Here is an 18,457-nt window from a genome sequence, read left to right on the forward strand (position 1 = left end):
TATTAAGCACCTTGTCCAAAATCACTCAGTTCCTAAGTATCAGGGCTCTCATTTCAGCTACAGACTACAGCCGCAGCTCCTCCACCCCTAAAACACATTACACCACAGCCTTGACCGCTACAAGAAGTTCTAGAAGCTTCCAACACCACAGCTAGGCCTGTGTGTAGGTGCTTTGAAAGCTGTGTGCAGGCTTACTACTGTTCTCACCGTATTACCAAAAACTACTTGGACCACACCTCCACCCCAGGGCTGCCTGGCTTCTATGCCTGGAGACGACCCCACCTCATGGCACAGAGCGACTGGCTAGTTCTCCAGGTGCCTCACCTTGCCAGCATAGTGGATGATACAGAAGTCAGCCTTGTCCTTCAGCTGCTTAGGCTTCTGGAACTTGGGGTGGGTGCCCTGCTCCTGCACCACCTTCTCCACGAAGCTCTTGTCGGTGGCTTTGGGAAACCAGCACTCCTCATCTAGCAGGGCCAGGATGCCTGGGGGGCCTGCCTGGAGGAAGAGCAGCAGGCCACAGGTGAGCAGAGTGTGCGGCTACGTCCACCCACTGGGGAATCCAGGCTGCTCACACAGAGGGACGCTCTCCAGAGAGGAAAAAGTGGTGTTAGAGAAAGCACTTGAGTTAAGAATTCTGTTTCGGGATGCCTCTGGAGTCTGGGCCATGGCTGAGAGATGACGTACTGTAGCAGGTCTGCAGCAGTGGCGGTCACTAGTGAGCCCCAGGGAGAATGATAAAATGCACCACACACCACCCCATATACCTGTGTCTGTTCTGGGGTGCATGGGAACTGCTCAAGTGACTGTCCCTGGACTCAGGGGCCCTCTGCATAAACCCCAGCCCCTACACTGTGTCTACACAGCTGCTTAATAAGGAGATGAGACACCTAAGATGGCTCCTGAAGAGCAGATGGCCCAAGAGACCCAACAGCCTTCTGGACACTGTGAAGTGAAGTGAAGTGAAGTGAAGTGAAGGACATCTTAGAGTATCTGACACTTTGGAGCCAGGTGGGTTCTTGACAACTATAAAGTCAACTGAGTAAGGAAAAGCAAAACCTCCAAATGCCAACATTACCAGACTACACATCCCCCAGCCGCTAGGACTGTTTTCAAAGTGAACAGACTGTCTCTCCTGGGTCTTCTGATTATCCATCTTTCTATGTGACTCAACGTCCAGGACACTAAAACCAGATCATCCAGCAACATTCAGGAAGTGACCCAGAGATGGTAACAGGTCAGACTTCGATACAGTCCACACACCCAAAAGCCCAACCAGGCAGCCCAAACTCCACCTGGCAAGAGCTATAAAAATGTCCTGCTTTACAGAGGGGAGGCTTCTTCCAGCCCCAGCCATCTCAACAGTCAAGGCCACGGGGTAAAGGCTGTGGGGCTGTGTTGGTCCCAAGCAGACAAAAACCTGGGTTTTATGTGAATGGCTGCACAGTTCTGTGCTGTAGGGGGCGGGGAGGGGAGGGGGGAGGACACCTCACAAAAGCATGCTGTTTAAGACAAACAGGTCTGAGGAAAATGGATTGCACTGCACAGTCTCATCTCCACTCAACCAGGACGTCTTTGCTGAGTCTCCCAGGCACTGGGTCAGGGGCCCAGGCCGTGAGCTCTCTAGACAACACCACAATGGAGAGCTCTAGATAAACTGGGGACTGCAGGAGCCAGGCAGGCACTGCAGAGTGGAGCAGGGCGCCAGACAGGCCAGCTGGGCTCTTACTGGCTTCTCGATGAGGTCGATGCAGGGCTGCAGGTCGAGGCCGAAGTCGATGAAGTTCCACTCGATGCCCTCGCGCTGGTACTCCTCCTGCTCCAGGATGAACATGGTATGGTTGAACAGCTGCTGCAGCTTCTCGTTGGTGTAGTTGATGCACAGCTGCTCGAAGGAGTTCAGCTGCAGGGAGAAGGGGGCATCAGAGAGGTACCGGACCCCAGGGAAGGAGGGCGCAGGGAAGGGATGCTGTGGGCGTGTCCAAGCACTGCCCGTACAGCAGCATCCGGGATCTGCCCCACCTCAATCCACAGCAGGAGGAGCCCTCTCGCAGGCTGACAAGGCCCTGCTCTGGATGATGTTATGAGACACAAAGTAACTTAGCAAGAAGAGGTGTGTGGTTGACTACATTAATCAAAATACTAGGATATGGAAATACATCTGTGCTGCTTATGAACAAGAATTAGCTGTGGGCTCCGTCTCTAGAACACGGACAAACAGATGAATAATGTAAGTGACGGCAGCAGGTCTCTGTGACTCCGCTGGGATGTGCAAACAGCTAGCACCTACTGTTGATCCCACTGTGGCCGTGCACTACACTCAAAACACAAGTGGAAAAAACACAACACTTTGCCGGGCGGTGGTGGCGCACGCCTTTAATCCCAGCACTCGGGAGGCAGAGCCAGGCGGATCTCTGAGTTCGAGGCCAGCCTGGGCTACCAAGTGAGTTCCAGGAGAGGCGCAAAGCTACACAGAGACACCCTGTCTCGAAAAACCAAAAAAAAAAAAAAAAAAAAAAAATACAACACTTCAATGAGAAGTTAGTTAAAACCGAAGACCGTGTTTCCCAAATCTAAGCTCTCGGCTTCACTGAGATCTACTGTGAGCAACAGGTGCAGGGTCTCAGCAGCTCTTCCTACTAGATCTCAAGGCCTTCACGGACAGGAACAATATATGACCCCAAAGTGCAAACTTCGGCTGGAAGAATAAACAACCAGGCACCATCCCCCCATGAAGTCTCTAAGAGTGTGGCCTGAAAGGCCCGCCCTTCTAAAACTGCTGGCTGGCAATGGGCATACACCTGTGTTGTTTAAGACACACATCAACAGTGTTCCTCTGCAAACAAGATCGCCAGTATGAGCAGCTACAGGACCATGACAAAAAAAGACTCAGGACCCAGGAAGATGGCAACCCAGAAGCCAAGGGGGCACCCAGGGGGTGTGAAGGGGTGAGCTTACATCAAAGATCTCGAAGCCGGCAATGTCCAGGATCCCGATGAAGGAGGCACCCTGCCTCTTGGTCTTGTCCAGAGCTTTATTGATGCGAAGCACCAGCCAGCGGAACATCCGCTCATAGGTAGCCTTGGCCAAGGCCTCGATGGCAAAGTCAGCCTAGAGACAACATTCGGGGTCATGGGGGTCAGATACAAAGTCTGGAAGCTGTGTGCCTTTGCCCCAGTGACCTCACCATGAGGCTTTCCCAGAGAAACAGGCAGAGGATGGAGAAAGCCTCACACAGGTTCTCACTGTAGGCTGTACAAAGAGAGCTGAAACACCTCCATTCCCCACAGGACAGTGGACTCAGATATTTGCAAAGACCTTTGTTAATAGAACAAGGGCAATTTACAAAAGCGCTAAGATCCCAAGACTTGCTTCAAAATAATGCAGGTGGGAAGAGGGGTGAAGACTGACCAAGACTGGCCATCTGCTAAAGTTGCCTCGTGACACACCAAGGGGTCCTTCTATTGTTCTCTTGTTTTGCTTGTTCCAAAAGCTCCATAATGAAAAAAAGCCAGAACTGAAACTCAGTTAAAAGGAAAAGGAATCCTCAGGAAGTAACAATCCTCATGGTTAGACAATACTGCTGCTGCTTCTCCTGGCTTTGCTGTATTTCTTAAGTGTTTGTGGAGCATTTTCTAATGGGGGCTGGGGTGCCAAGGTTTCTCCTTAATTATTACGGACATGAACAGTTGGCAGGATTACACACAATGGCTTTTGAAAACAATGTTCTTGTCTTTCCCGCAGTGGCCCTGTCCAAGAGCAGGCACAGGCTCCCAGCGATCCCGTGGGATCCTTTAGGAAGAGCCCCGATGCCATCTTCCAAGCGCTGGTGTCATAAAACTCCATGGCCAGAGCCATGGATAAGCCGACGGACAAGGCGGAGGTCCAGCCTGCGGGGGCACCAGGCCCGGGAATGACAAGCACATTTGCCTGGCACAGACAGGAAGGCCCCTGCTTGTCTCTCAGCACATGTAGCAAGGCAGCAGGTGGCGGAGGAACAACAGCCACTTGGCCTGAGTTCCAAAGATGACGAGGCCACTGCTGGAACCAGAAAGCACACCGCAGAAACAGCGAAGCCTCGTTTTAAGCAGCAGACACAGGATGTGGCATCATCCTCAACACCAAGCAGCCTAAAGGGAGCACCTTCCAAATGTGGACTTGGGCATGCCTGTCCCTCCCTCAGCCTCCGGTGGTCTCAGGAGTGCCACCCGGATAGAAATGACAGGCCCTGTTCAACTATCTGCACAGCAGGCCGCCCAGAACAAGCCTAGCACTACCCAGCTGCAAGACCTTCTTCCCAGGAAAGGGCCGGGTCATGTGACACACAGGGCGCCAATAACGTACCTGCTCTTTGGTCTGTGCCTTCTGCACATAGTCTCTTCCCACCTTGATGCGCGGGGTGAGGATGCCTCTGGTGAAATCGGTCACATTGATCCCCAGGAGGTGCGACACCTTTTGAGCAGCTGAGATTTTCAAAAAATAAGGACAGGAGTGAGAAATGGTTTAATTAAAACCCACATGTAGCCTGCAAGCAAAGAAGAAAGGTGTAAAGGAGACTGTGCAGACACTGACAGGATCTAGTCACAGAGCAGGCCTATGGACATGGTGGTTCGGACTAGAGGCCCGAATCAGTGTTAACGTAGGCCTCTACTCAAAACTAGGCCTCCAAGGGGGCAGGCCCACCCAAGGCACAGCAGTACGTAGTCCCACAGAAGTATCCAGTACAAGCCACAAAACCCATGTTGAACGTTTTTAAGACACTGTAAGAGAAGACCATGTTGTAAGGACTCAGTAACTTAAACAGGAAACAGTAGTAGCTGAGTGAGGTGAGTTACATGGTGTCACATCCTGAGGGCAAGGCTCGGGTTACTTTGTCCCTCAAGCAGAAATAGCGTTTAGCAACCAGGCCAAGTGGTTTGTTTGACTTCAGAAACAAGTGAGCAAACCTCAGGCCAGGAGAGAATGCTCACTACCACTTGCTGTCTAGTTTACATGTGTACGAATGGAGGAAGGCGTAACAGTGCACAGCTTTAAGCCCAGCTCTTAGCACAGGGGACGGTAGAGTACCATATGCTCACAGCCAGCATGAGGAACATGGTGAAATCCAACTCAAGAAAATCCCAAAACCTACAAACAAAAACCAGAGGGCTACGCACCCAAAAACGCAGACAAGCTAAGAAGAGAGGCTTGGAATTTCTGCGGACTTTCTCCTGAGCATACCCACAGCCCAGATGAGAGTCTGGTGTTACCTGTGTTGTCGGGCATGGACGCCTGGTCAGTGTTCCGTTCCTTCTTGAAGACGATGTTGCCAAGCTGAAGGACTCCTGAGATGACCCGCAGCAAGCCTTGGGTGTTTGAGAAAGATGAGTCAAGAGTGGACAAAGGTTGGAGGAAGCTCCAGTCAAGGGTAGCCACTCAGCAAGATATCTCTGGCTAAGTATGGGTACTGCACTTCCTGAGGTACCAGAATACCAGGCCTCGTCTCATGGTGTATAGATGCTACCTGCCTTGGGGGCTCACCACCACTCAGGATGGCCTGTCTCTCCCAGACCTCAGCTTGACAGCGCTATTCAGACACAAAGGTCTGATTACATATTCAACCTTTCTTTTTTTTTTTTGGTTTTTCGAGACAGGGTTTCTCTGTGTAGCTTTGCGCCTTTCCTGGGACCCACTTGGTAGCCCAGGCTGGCCTCGAACTCACAGAGATCCGCCTGGCTCTGCCTCCCGAGTGCTGGGATTAAAGGCGTGCGCCACCACCGCCCGGCCATATTCAACCTTTCTAAACCTACCGTAAGAACATGCTTCTGGCCCAAGGCCCACTGCCTGCTTTCATAAATAATGTTTTATTGGGACAGTTATATCCATCTGTTTAAATGGTGGCTGTGACTGAACATAGATGCTCTGGCCCACCAGGCTCTTCCACACTTCACAGAGCCAGAGTTCTGTTTCCTTTGCTTGTCTGTGTAAAGGCCCGTGGTGTCACCAAGAGCAAGACTTCCTGCCACTACACAGGGCTCCCCAGCACCAAAGCCAACAGGCAGTTATCCGTGGGTCCCACATCTGCCTTAAGGCCTCTACGGACAGGCTGGCTGATCTCACCACTCTGCCACAGGAGGCCCTGTCCTTACCCATCTGCTCATCCTCTGGGATGCCCATAATCCTCATGGCCTCCATTGTCTCCTGGAACATGTCCTTGTCCTGCTGCCCAGGGATGGTGACGTGCCCGTTGGACAGGAAGCGGTACTTGTTGTATGGCTCTAGCAGGAGGTCAGCTGTGACAGGAGGAAGAAAAGCATGGGCCGGTGAGGTATGAGGCACAGGCTCCAGGTGACGCTCCGACCTCCAAGCCCTGGGGTTGTGAACAGCCTGGACCCCTCTTCTCTGCTGACTCAGTACGTGCCGTTAGCATCGGTGCGACACAGAGCATCAAAGCTCTGAGACGACAGCCCTGCCTGTGACATACCCAAAGACAGAAACCCGCCCCACTTCCCCTCCCCCCCCGAACCAAGTCATATTTCCACACTCCGGTGGCACGCAGCCCCCACCCCAGAGAGGCCCTGACTTACTCTTCAGGTGCTCCCCGGCCCCGGACAGCAGGTAGTAGAAGATGTGGAAGGTCCGCTCCTCCTTGGCTTGGCGGATGGCACGAGATTTCTCCAAAAGATCTTTGAGTTCGTTAAAGAGCAACGCACGCCAGAGCGAAGGCAACCCTCGGCCTTACTCCCATCTCCATCAAAAGGAACTAAATGTCACCAGGAGGAAGGAAGGCATCCAGCAGCAAAGCAGGGCAAAGCCAGCTGCCTCGCCTCCCGCCTTCACACACGCTGCTGGACTATAATAGTGCGGTCCACCCGTGGGGAGCCTGTCTGCTTAAAGGGGGGACCCTACTGATGAGTGACGTCAGACAAGGGCACTCAACGAAGGCCACAGGATGGCGCAAGGGAGACAGAAAACAGCAGCCACCATGTGGCCAGCCCTCTCGGACCCCGCTAGTGATTTTTCAGTAGTTCCCTCCTAACCAAGAAGAATCTGCCCTCTGAGCTCTGCGCCACACCACGTTTCTAGTCAGCTCTTGATGGCACCACAATGAGCCCAAGAAGGGAAGGTGCAGAGATCAGGCAGCAACCTGTGCTGAGGGCTGCCACCTCTCCACGGGCTCCGTCATCTCTTAGTCAGTCAGCCACAAGGATACAAGTCTCAATGTTGGCACCCACGATGTAACCATTGACATCAAAGTTGATGCGAATGAATTTACCCTGAGGAGACAAACACAGAGGAGACAAATCTCAGAGATAGGAAACAAGGGGCCCCACCCGGCCCTGCCCCTGTATCCAGAAGGCTGAGGAAGGCCAAAAGCTGAGCCAATATACAGGAAGGAGGCACTAGGTTACTTAATGTGCCCAGTCTGGGGTGAGTTCCTTGCAGGAGGGAAGGCAGAGAGGAGAGGCCTATCATGGGCAGTGCTCCTTCCCATGTGACCTGGCCACTCGTATGGCAGGGCACCCAGGGTGCCAACAGACAACTCCTCACTTCCTCCCGGCTTTTCCCATCTTCTGTGAAGGAGGCTGGGGGATGGGGGGCATGCTGACAGAAACTTGTACCAACAGGAGGAGGAAGCCACAAACTCAAATCCTTGTTTGGGGGAAAGCACCCGCGGTGTCAAAACACCCGCAGGTGGCCTTGTGTCCCGAGAGCCACAGCACCACAGCCAGTACTCACGAATCGAGAGGAGTTGTCGTTCTTCACGGTCTTGGCGTTCCCGAAGGCCTCCAGGATAGGGTTGGCCTGCAGCAGCTGCCGCTCCAGCTCGCCCTGTGGAGGAACCGAATCTCATGAAGGCCGGGCAGCGGTGTGGGCTGCTAAGCCCGACATGCCAGGAACACAGGCCTGCAGGTAGGGCCCTTGGGGCCCCTGGTAGCCGCCACGCTAGCCTCCGCCTTCCCACTGGGCCTTTGGAAACGGACTGATCAGAAACTGACCTGCCAGAAAAAATCGGGAAGCTACCAGTTCTGGGAACTGAATCCAAGAGTACAGAGAGTGAGGAAATTAAGAGACAGCATGGCACGGACCTGTCTCCAGGACAGCCGCCCTGTGGACACTGGCCTTCTGCCTGCTCCTTGTATCTAAGCCCTACACTTGCCCTTTACAGACAAGGAAAGGCGTCAGGTCCACACAAGACAAGAGCGGAGTCAGCTGTACGGTCCCTATGGGCCCCTATCTCCACACCTTCCCTGACGTCAGCAGGTGTCTCCAGGTGGGATCAGGGAGGCCCACTTTAGAGGCCCAGGTATTTATCAATAATTTTCACAAACCCTCGTGTGTCTCATCCCTGGACCTACGGTGCTTAGGAAGGCAGAGGGCTGTCCTTGCCCTCTTTCACAGACTCAGGAGCGAGGACGGGGAAGGAGGGATATTCATTCTGATCAAGGTTATCCAGCCACGCACAGGTCGGCAAAGCTGGTGGTCAAACTAAAGTCTTCACCCTGACCGTTGTCAGCCACTTCGACATCCCCTGGCCCTGCCACGGTCCTACGGGGGAGTCTGCCCTGCCAGGCCCAATCAACTCTGCACGCTTCATCAACCTCCTCAGCCAGCCAGCAACAGCCAAGACGGGCTGAGGACACTGGGCCCTGCTCCTCGTAAGAGTCAGACCTCCCGCCAGGCAGGGTCGACGTTTTATCGGAAGGGCTGGAGAGTGGCCAGGGCTTTCCGGAAACAGCGGCCACCTGAGAGCGATGAAAGGCAACCCGGCAGCGGTGCAGCAGATCTCCCAGGAGAGTCAGTGATACCTCACCTGCCTTCCGGCACAAATGCTGCGGACATAACCTGTCTGCCGGGCACCCGGCCTTCCAGCGCAACTACCACAGACACTACATGTCTGCGGGGCATCAGCAAGGTTCTGGAGTCCACCAGAGCCTAGAAGTGAACCAGGCTAAGCCTCCTCCGCCTCCTCCACTTCCTCCCACCACCTTAGCCAAGGTTCCTCCCTTCTGTGGAAGCTTCCATGGCCCAGTCAGGTAAGTGGGGGAGTCACTCTGCCTTACTCCTGAGAAGAGGGTCAGCAAGGCCAGGCCAAAGGGCAAGCAAGGATGGCCATGCCCTCAGAGACAGCTCCACATGTACACTTGGCACCAACAGTCACCCTCCCATAAGGCACCAGGCTCCCTCCCAAAAGCCTCGGGTGGGCCTGGTAGTCAGCCCACAGGCAACCCACACAGCCAAACTGGGACAGGCGCTGCTCCCCACCCAGTAACGCTCCTAACAAAGCAGATGCCAGGCTGCCAAGATGGCTGGGCCACTCCTGTTCCCTCAGACAGCCTCTGCTTTGCCTGACTTAAAGGCAGAGCTCAGGCTTCTGTCTGGACCCACACACACAGCTGCTGTGGAAAGTGGGAGCAGTGACAGAGCCCACCCATTCCCTGCTGCAGAGGTGATGGCTGACTGACAGAATTTGCTGTGTGGACATCTGACTGAGCACAGAAGAGACCGTGAAGGAAGTGTGCACAATATGAAATGATGTGCTGGCGTATGATCCTGAGTTTGGGATCACTAGTCCAGTTTCTGAAAATCTTCCCTGGGTGGTATTTCAGCCAGGGGGCTCCAACTAGTACATTAAAAAAAAAAAAAAACAGAGCGGCAGGGCCACTCCTCAGACTGCAGAAACCCACCCTGGCCTTCCTCTAAAGTAAGCTCAGCTCTGAACACACAGAACTAGCCAAGGCTGCATGTCCTGTCTGATGGACTTGGTTGTTTTGATTTTAGTTTTCATGGTGTGTGTGTGTGTGTGTGTGTGTGTGTGTGTGTGTGTGTGTGTGTGTTTTGTTTTGGGGAGGGGGGGTGAGCCAGTCACTGAAGGTAAGAGAGTTCTCTCCCAGACATACATGTCACAACAGGCCTACCATGGAGAAACTACCTGGGCAAATGTGGAGAAAATCACAGCAGAGCTTCAGGGATGGTAAACAACTACCCTGGTCAACGGCCTTAGCTATGACTGGACACCAGAGGCAGCCGTCAATCACTCTAGCTGGAGGTGGAGCCAGGCCAGAGTGCCCGCCACATATGGAGTCTTCATGGCTTTCCTCCACTGTCTCCCAAAGCCCCCCAGTTATTTGTATGCCTGAGGCCTGTCTTCCCTCCGAAGTTGGATCCCAGGCATGAGGCATATGGGGCTCTTTTACTGCTCCCCAACTGGGGTCCTGTCTCCTGTCCTCCAGGGCAGAGACTCCAGTGTCATCCTCCTAAGAATCAGTCACATACCACGCATTCAATAAATAGCTGGGAAATAGATTTTACTCCAAATTCAGAGACGGAAAAACCACAGCCAGAGACCTCCTAACCTCCCAGATCTGTTTTTAAAATAGGCCTCCTATAAAGAATGGAAAATGGGGGGGGGGGGGGGGGAAGGTTGGGGGAAAGAAACTTTATTAGTTTCTAAATATAATTCCTCACACCCCATGGAAAAAGTTTCAGAAAGTTTGGCATGTGGAGAGTTGTTTCTGGTCTGGTTCCAGAAGACGGTACAAGGATGCTGTGTGGCTGCACCCCAGCTATGCATGCAGAGACACACCCCAACTTACTGGTGAACAGAGTGCATAGGGCACCAATCAAGTGAAGCCAGTGAGGGCAGTAGAGCACCCCATGGCCTGGGGGGTGGGGGGGAAGACCATCACTGGTACCTAGAATTCTCAGGGCAGCCTAAGTGTATGAGGAGGGTAGGGGGCTCCTCAGCCATGCTCAACACTAACCACTCCTTTCCCTAGGAAAGTCCAATCTGGGACACCACCCCCCCCACAGTATCTCTACCAGCTTGTGCCAGGAGATGAGGGGCCAGCCATCTGTAACCGGTGTGGACCACAGAGTGAGGAGCACGCGGGACTCTGGGAAGGCAGGTGCATGCCCCACCGTGCCTGCACAGGGCACCGAACAGGGCACATCTGGAACTCAGGCAGGCCTGGCGTTCTGAGGAAAGCCAGGTGATGAGGCTGACCCCAGTCAGGAACTGCCGCTTCAGAGTGCACCAGAGGCCTGTGTGCATCGCATCCAGCCCTCCTCCCGAGACAATCAGTGAGCCGAGCCTCTAAGAAAAGTTCTAGCTGCAGAAAGTGACAACGTGTGAAGTGAAAAGCTGCTCAGAAGAATGTACAGAATCCAAGGACACACGATGGCAGAACACGCATTCCCGGTGCAGAACGTGCAGTAAAACGTGCATCTCACCTAGCCAGGCCACTGCTGAGTTCCACCAAAATCCACCAAGGGAGGAGGGAAAAAAGGAAGTAAGATGACTTTCCAACTGTCCTTCCTCAGGGAGGGAGGCCTGTCCACCCAGAGGCATGGATTCCCACAACAGAACAAGGATCCAGGGATGTGAAGGCGGGTCACCCCAAGTCCTTCTGGCCTCATTAACTTGAGAACCTTGTCTCAGGTTGTCTCTTCCAGCCTCAGAAGTGGTGTGCGCGCAGCAATCAGCTGCCACACCAAGCGTTCCACTAAGGAAACCCTGGGGTAGGTCCAGTTTTCATAGAAACTTGGAGAGTTTGGAGGCCAAGAATGGAATGGACCTGCTACCACCCAACCACTCCTGAGATAGCTAAGCTGCTGCCTAGGGACGTAGGGTGGGCCTCTGCTTCATTCCCAAGAGCATCCTCATTTACAGTGGAGGCCTCCATTGTAAGTCCTCCTCCTTCGCCACCCCCTGCCAAGGCCCAGGAGGGCACCAGGCACTCACCTGGTCCTTCTTGCTCTTGTGTGAGGATGCCACATGTGCCAGGTACTGGATGACTTTCTTGGTGTTCTCTGTCTTGCCTGCTCCCGACTCACCCCTGCCAAGAGAGTTGAGGGAGTCCTCAGTGAGCTATGTCCCGGCCTCCAGCCCTCTTACAGCATGTGCTGCTGCTGTCCAACCTCTGCCCTTTGGTGGGTACCCATGAGGGAGCCAACAGGAGGACAGGGGAACAGCAAACCAAATGTGACGCTCTGGAACCTTCTCTCAGTCTGTTTCCCATGGCCCACCAGAGGCCAGACAAAGGTCAATTCATAACCACTGCCTACCCTGGTCACTTGGCAGCCTTTAGAGCCAAATGTTTTAGACATCAGGGGCAGGCAGCTGTTGACCTGGGAGCCAAAGTCACTTATATGTGTTCCCCTGAAATATCCCTGGGAGGCAATTTCCTTATTAAGGTGGACAGTAGCCAGGATCAGCCTAAATCAGATAAGGAGGGCCATTCCCAGCTGGAATGGCATGTGCCATGCTCCTGCTGGAGGCTCTTGCTGGAGTTTGTGGTGGTCCTCTGCTGTCACCCACGCACCCACACTTGAAGGCCACTCCTTTAAGAAGGGCTGACACAAAAGCTCACTGGGACCACTGGGCAGAAGACACATAGCCCTGAATCCTGTCTCAGGGCAAGAGGAGGAACCTGAACTGGGAAAGAGCCTATCAACCCCCTTTCAACAGGATAAAAGTATTCTTTCCCCGAGAACAGTAAGAGCAGGGATGAGTTCATTCTCAAGCACCACAAATACAAATATCAGATCGGTAAACACCCCCCACCCCCCCCCCACCCCCCCACCCCACACACACACACACACATACACACTCATTCAGAAAACACTTACGTGCACAGAATGGACTGGTCTTCCCGATCTGCAACAAAGAGGACATCAGGTTACCTTGGGTGGGAAGAAGAAACCTGCCCCTTCCCACCTCCATGAAGAGTTGCCAAGACAAGGAAAAAAGACTTAAATGCTGCTCTGAAGGGACCCTCCAGGCCTCCAATCCGAGCTGACTACAGACATCCCTCGGAGGAGCATCTGTAGTGTCAAAGTCCCAGAAAGCTGCCTCCCCAAGTCCAGGCTGTACACACACTGCCCATTCTATCCCATGAATATCAGGGGGAAAAATGCCCATACCAGGTGTTCCCAACACTGCCCATATTTAAGCAAGGAATACTGTTTAGGGGGCCGGAAATCAGGGCAGGCAGCACGACAAGGCCTGGCCGACAATGGGACAGTCCTGGTACGGGACACTGGCCCGCAGAGACGATGAAGAGCTTCTCTGAGCCCCATGCACTTCTGCATGTGAGGCAGCACGTATGTAAAGGACACACGTGAACCTGCCGGCATGGTGCTTGGCTCACGCAAGCACACGATGACGACAGGACGGAAGGAGCCAGCGATGACTGACAGCTTCAGACGGTGTCTGTGACAGCCTGCTCTCTACACCAGCGGCAGGAACTTCCAACAGCCACCCAGTCAACTTCATGAACCAGTCAGCAAGGAGGGATGTGAGTGTTCCTCTTTGCATGTGGGGACAACTGCACTCGGAAAGCTAAGGGACAGTGAGTGCCCTGCGCTCTGAAAGCTAAGCTGGATGGTCACAGTCCAGGATAATCTGCTGAGCCAGGTGGGTGCTGAGTGTCCCACTTCAAACCCTATAGAGTCAAAGCGGCTGAAGCCAGCATCATGCTGTTTGGTAACATCTGAACTACGATGAGGTACTTGACTGTGGATCTCCACAGCCCAAGGTAGACTGGCTACCCACTCCCTCCTGTGATGATTTTGATAAGTCTAACACATAAAACAGGGCTGGTGCTGACCCTGTCAGCACAGTAAACTCCTGCAGGACCCCTATCACCTCTGTGATAGGGCAGCGGTGGCAGAGGGGGGAGCAGGAGAGCCGATCGGGGGCACTGGTGGCTGCCAGCAGAACCAGCACTGCCTGACAGTAGGTGCTAGCCATTCACGAAGGGCACTTCCGGCTCCTGCTCGGGCTCGGGGCCACATGTGACAAGGTTCTGGGAGAATGACTCACGGCCTTCTGTGTGCATGGCCTCAGGACATGGAATTAGCCATCCAATACCAGACTGACCAGGCAGATGACCTGCCCTCCTGTAGGCGAGCTTTCTAGCTGGCCCAGTCTCAAGAGCGTATAGAGCTGAGAACACGCTGCCATCCTCACTCTGTCAACAGGCTGAGCAGAAGGAAGGCTGGACTCCAAGACAGGAAGCCAGAAAAGGAAGCCTCACATCCTATGGGGGGGGGGGGGGGCCTGCAGCCTCCATCCTCATCTCAAGAAATGACCACCAAGTCAGGCGTTTGGAGGCCGAGGCAGAACTGCTGTGGACTGAAGGCCAGGGTGATCTATATAGCTGAGACAAACCAAAAGATAAGAAAAAAGAAAAACTGCCCTGGGGTGGGAGTATGGGGGAGTCCCATCACTCTTACTCACACAGACACTATCCCACTTTCCTGAGAACCACTCAGGGAGAAGGCAAGAAGGGGGCGCTCAACCTTCTCCCGCCTTGCCCTGTGTTCTTCAAGGCTGCTAGACAAGGACTGAGACAGAGCAGAGCCCAGCCTGGATCAGATAGGCAGGGATACAGGAAAAAGCAGGAGGTGGCTGTTTTCACCCCTTCCTCCCCAACAGCAGTGTGGCCCCTGAGGCTGGAGCAAGCTTTTCTGTCATCCCAGGCTCTGCCCTCCCCCAGCAGCTCCCTGTGGTCGGCCCCAGCTGTGGCGGCCCCAGCTGTGGCTGCAGGCGGGCATGTTTAGTCACCACCCCAGAGCAGACAAGAATGTACCTGCGTGTGCTGGCGAAGCATGAGCAGAAAGGGCCTGGTGCTACCATAAAAGGAAACATTCTCCATTCCTTCAGAAGGAAGTGTTTCCCAGGGCTGTCCAGGCCCAGACCCTGGATGACTGGAATTCCTTTAACTGTGTGAGGAGGAGTCAAGAGACTTCACTACTGAGCAGGAAGCGGGGTGGTCAACACACATGCACGCATGGACACACATGCACAGAAAACAGAGACATTGGGGCAGCTGTGTTCAGTCCTGTATGCACACAGAAGCACACCTGCATACACACAGGTGTGTGCCCTGGTGCACAAGAATGTGTGCAGAGACATGTAAGCAGGAACGTTGAGTGCATGGAGCAGCACACACTCAGATACTTGTGTGCAAATAGAGTCATTGAGTGCCCGGAGCAGTACAGAGACACTTGGGTGTAAATAGATCCACAGCACATGTATGCACTTCTGTACATACATATACACAGAGGCCTGCACACACTCCAAAAGCTTAACCCTCGGAGCCAGACTCAACATGGAAGTTCAGCCTCCCTACACCCTCAGCTCTTCCTCCTTGGCCTCTCCTCTCCACTTCCAGAGGCTGTTTCTGCCAGAAGAGCCCAAACACAAGTTCAAAGGAATCCCAGCCTGCTTTGCCAGACTCTGCTGAGCCAGAGCTTCCACAAAGAAGACCTGCCCAGAGGCCCCCTCCTCCCTTCGGGTCAGCTCCTCCACCCCCAACACTTAGCACGGTAGAGCCACCTGCTTAGATTGACTCACACATAGCCTCTTAAAGCCTCAAAGTCCTTACAACCTTTTCTGGAAGCTTTCTCTTGACCTCCTGGGTAGCCAAAGGAAACCCTCTCCAGTCAGGTAAGGCAGGAGGCAGCTGCTGATGTGACTGCCTGCTCTGTCTAGCGTGTTCCACAGCAGCTTGTTTGAGATTTGCTCCTGAGCTCGGAGCATCCCTTACAGATAATGGCATAAATTCCCAGCAAGCGGTGGGCTCTTGGCCTGAGCCAGCTCATCCTGCTGCCCGCCGTCCCGTGTGTTCTAGCAGGGACTCTCCTTGGCACTCACGCCAGCAGCCTGGCCTCACACTGTCGTCTCAGTGGCTGAGGACACTCAGAGGCCAGCTGGACGGCTAAAGAGTTTATCTGAAATGCGCTTCTGTCTCTCTTCCACCCTGCCACCTGGGAGTTAACAGCCACCGGCATAACCTTATTCAGAAACACGGGCACTGAACCACCCAGGACCCCATCTCATCCCGGGCCCCACCTCAGAGGATAGGGGCTGAGGCAGCACTGTGAGTCTCAGCCATGGTTTCTAGAACTCTCATAGCTGCAGCCTTTCCTCAGTCAGAATCTTAACAAAGCCCTGAGCAGCAGACAGTGGCCAGCACTCGTCATCCCCCCGAGCAGATAGAAAGGAAGCCATTAGCTGTGCCCTTGGACCTCTGGGAATGAAGAGGGTCTGCTAGGAAGACCTGCAGAGATGAATGCTTGAGGCCACTCAGGATGCTGTCCTTAACCACCCCTACACCACATCTCCACGCTCCCAAAAGAGCCTTCCAGAACCACAAGAAAGGCGCTCGTGAGTGAAAGACTCAGCAGTCAGGCTCTCCCGCCCCTGAGCTGACTTTAAACTCAGAAGCTGAGTCCACGGAATGAGGTCACAGAGCTGATGTGGCCGCCCTGAGCAGACAGGTTTCTAGCTAACTCAGAAAAACGCCCGAGGCCTGGCTGCAGGTGTTTCATCCCCGGTATTTAGATTCCGATACACATGGGGGGGGGGGGGGGGGGGGGCCGGCGCTCATGCTATGGCTCACTTCCTCTGTGAGAGGAGCTATGGCTGATTCTTGTCCATAAAAGGCTGTGAGGCTCAAGACTACTAGCACAGTGGTGACATCAGCCAGACAGGAAGTACAGGAGGAAGGGTGCAGGCCGCTACTAGAACTGACTCACGGCCGGCTCAGAAAGTGTACCTCCCAGGAGGAACTGTCAAAAGGCCACAGCTGGGTGAGTGCCCTGCCTGAGGAACCCCCAGCCCCAGGTCCACCGGGTTCTCAGGGGCTGAGAAGCAGATATGGTCAAGGTAGGCCAATAGCGGACGGCAACAGAGTGGGCAACGTGCCCACCTGAGTCATGACAAGCAGCACCCCTCCAAATGTGCTCTGGAGAAAATTACACAGCAGACCTGGGGGTGACTTACTGAGTGCAGACTGTGTGGGCAAGGTGACTTCTGCACCGGGTCACCCTGGGCAGACAAACTCCAGAGTCATGTCTCTGGACACCATCTGGGTGTCAGGAAGTCAAAACACAAAGGACTGTGCAAAGCATATAAAATGTGGGGTTCCAGTTCAAAGCCAGAAGTGGGACGGCCTTAGTGTGGCCTGGAGATAAGACCTCAGATCCTGAGGAACCTGGCGATCGGACTCAGGCAGGTCTTTGTCCCGGTAAAAGCACCTACAGGCTGGGTTCAACCTCGACGCACAGAGGCCAGAGCCATGCATGATGAGAGAGAACCTTTGGAGGACTCTGATGTTTCCCCAGGCAGCCCAATCACAGCCTGCGTGACAAGCACTTGGGAAGCAGACAGAAAGGTGAGAAGGAAGGATGCAAAAACCACTTCCTACTTACTAGCAGAGGCTGCAGACAGGCGGAACAGAGGTCTTCTAGCTGTCTCTACAAGGCAGCCCTTTAAGAAGGAAGCCAAGACACCACCCCCCTCCCCACCCCCCCCCCCCACCCCCGTCCAGGACACACATGTAGTCACTCACTCAGCAGCAATCCGTGCTAGAGACAGATGGACTTGGCCTCATCAAGGCCTGTGCTCCTCAGAAGCCTGGGCCCCAGGTGCAAAGGGCAGGAGTCGGCAGCCCTCCCTGTCAGGCCCTGGATGATCAGAACACAGCTCCAGGGATGACTCTTGACCTTCACTGTGCTAAAAGTGAGACCCCAAACAAGCCTTCTCTTGGCCAGATGCACCAGCAACACTCAGGTGCACAGGCAGACGATTTCCACTTCTCCGCCTACAAGGCTGAGAGGAAATGCTCTTGACTGGCAGCTCACCTGGCACAGGTGCCTCCAACAGGTTAGTCAGGTTGGAAATCCAACACCACCTGAGTGCCCACTGCCCATGGCAAATGCCTTCAGGAAGTACCCTGGCCGGCTCTGCCTTGCTCAGAGGAAAGGGGGGCCTTGCTGGATGCTGGACAGAGAGAGAGGGTGAGGAGCCACGGTGGATGGTTCTGCAGAGCTGTGCTCTTGGGGAAGGAGTAAAAGGAAAGAAGCAAAACAAGACAGACGGAAGCTAGATGGACACAGCCAGGCAAGGCTCAGGGAGAGCTGATCCCCAAAGGATGACCACTGACCGCCCCTGGATAAACTCAGAAAGAGCGACAGTGTGGGGGGTGCTCTTGAAGACGCTCAGGCCTCTAGGAGCCTTGCCAGTCTAGCAAGAGTATGCTGGAGGATGCCAGGGAAGAGCATGCCACAGGAGGACAGCTGCACACCCTTCTCCTTTCTGGTTGGGCCTTGGCACTACTGTATTTCTGGACCAGCTGAGGGTGGGCAGACAAGACTAGAAACATGGGTGACTCCCTGACCCCTAAGCTATACTGTCTGAATGCTAAAAACATTAGGTCCTCGGAGTCAATCCTGAACCAGTAGCCCAGGGGTCAAGATTACAGCAACTTCACGTGTGCAGGCTGCCCACTGGTTTCTCTCTCTCTCTGGTTTCGGGGAATTATTTTGTTCTCATCTGACAGCTCCACTCCAGAAAGGCAACGGGGAAGGAAAGTGTCTCTTCTCTGAACACGGCCTGTCTGGTCCTGGCACGCCAGGCCACAGCCCCACTGCCGTCGCCGCCAGGATGTGGGAGAGCAGGACACAC

The 18,457-nt window shown here is 54.1% G+C and overlaps 1 protein-coding gene across 2 annotated transcripts in view; it reads right to left on the reverse strand.

Moving 5' to 3' along the window:
- Window positions 1-18,457, reverse strand: part of Myh9 (myosin heavy chain 9) — an 87,586-nt gene that overhangs the window by 26,228 nt on the left and 42,901 nt on the right. For both annotated transcript variants that reach the window (XM_052748245.1, XM_052748246.1), the window contains exons 4-14: window positions 12,613-12,640; window positions 11,726-11,819; window positions 7,720-7,812; window positions 7,193-7,256; window positions 6,567-6,665; window positions 6,129-6,272; window positions 5,250-5,345; window positions 4,345-4,463; window positions 2,959-3,111; window positions 1,730-1,903; window positions 325-498 (exon numbers count right to left, since the gene is read on the reverse strand). In XM_052748245.1, coding sequence (XP_052604205.1) covers window positions 325-498; window positions 1,730-1,903; window positions 2,959-3,111; window positions 4,345-4,463; window positions 5,250-5,345; window positions 6,129-6,272; window positions 6,567-6,665; window positions 7,193-7,256; window positions 7,720-7,812; window positions 11,726-11,819; window positions 12,613-12,640 — 1,238 coding nt within the window. The remainder of the gene's footprint in view (window positions 1-324; window positions 499-1,729; window positions 1,904-2,958; window positions 3,112-4,344; window positions 4,464-5,249; window positions 5,346-6,128; window positions 6,273-6,566; window positions 6,666-7,192; window positions 7,257-7,719; window positions 7,813-11,725; window positions 11,820-12,612; window positions 12,641-18,457) is intronic.

The sequence above is a fragment of the Peromyscus californicus genome, unplaced genomic scaffold, assembly GCF_007827085.1.
Source record: "Peromyscus californicus insignis strain IS unplaced genomic scaffold, ASM782708v3 Scaffold_20__1_contigs__length_68692818, whole genome shotgun sequence".
In the NCBI taxonomy this organism is placed as follows: domain Eukaryota; kingdom Metazoa; phylum Chordata; class Mammalia; order Rodentia; family Cricetidae; genus Peromyscus; species Peromyscus californicus.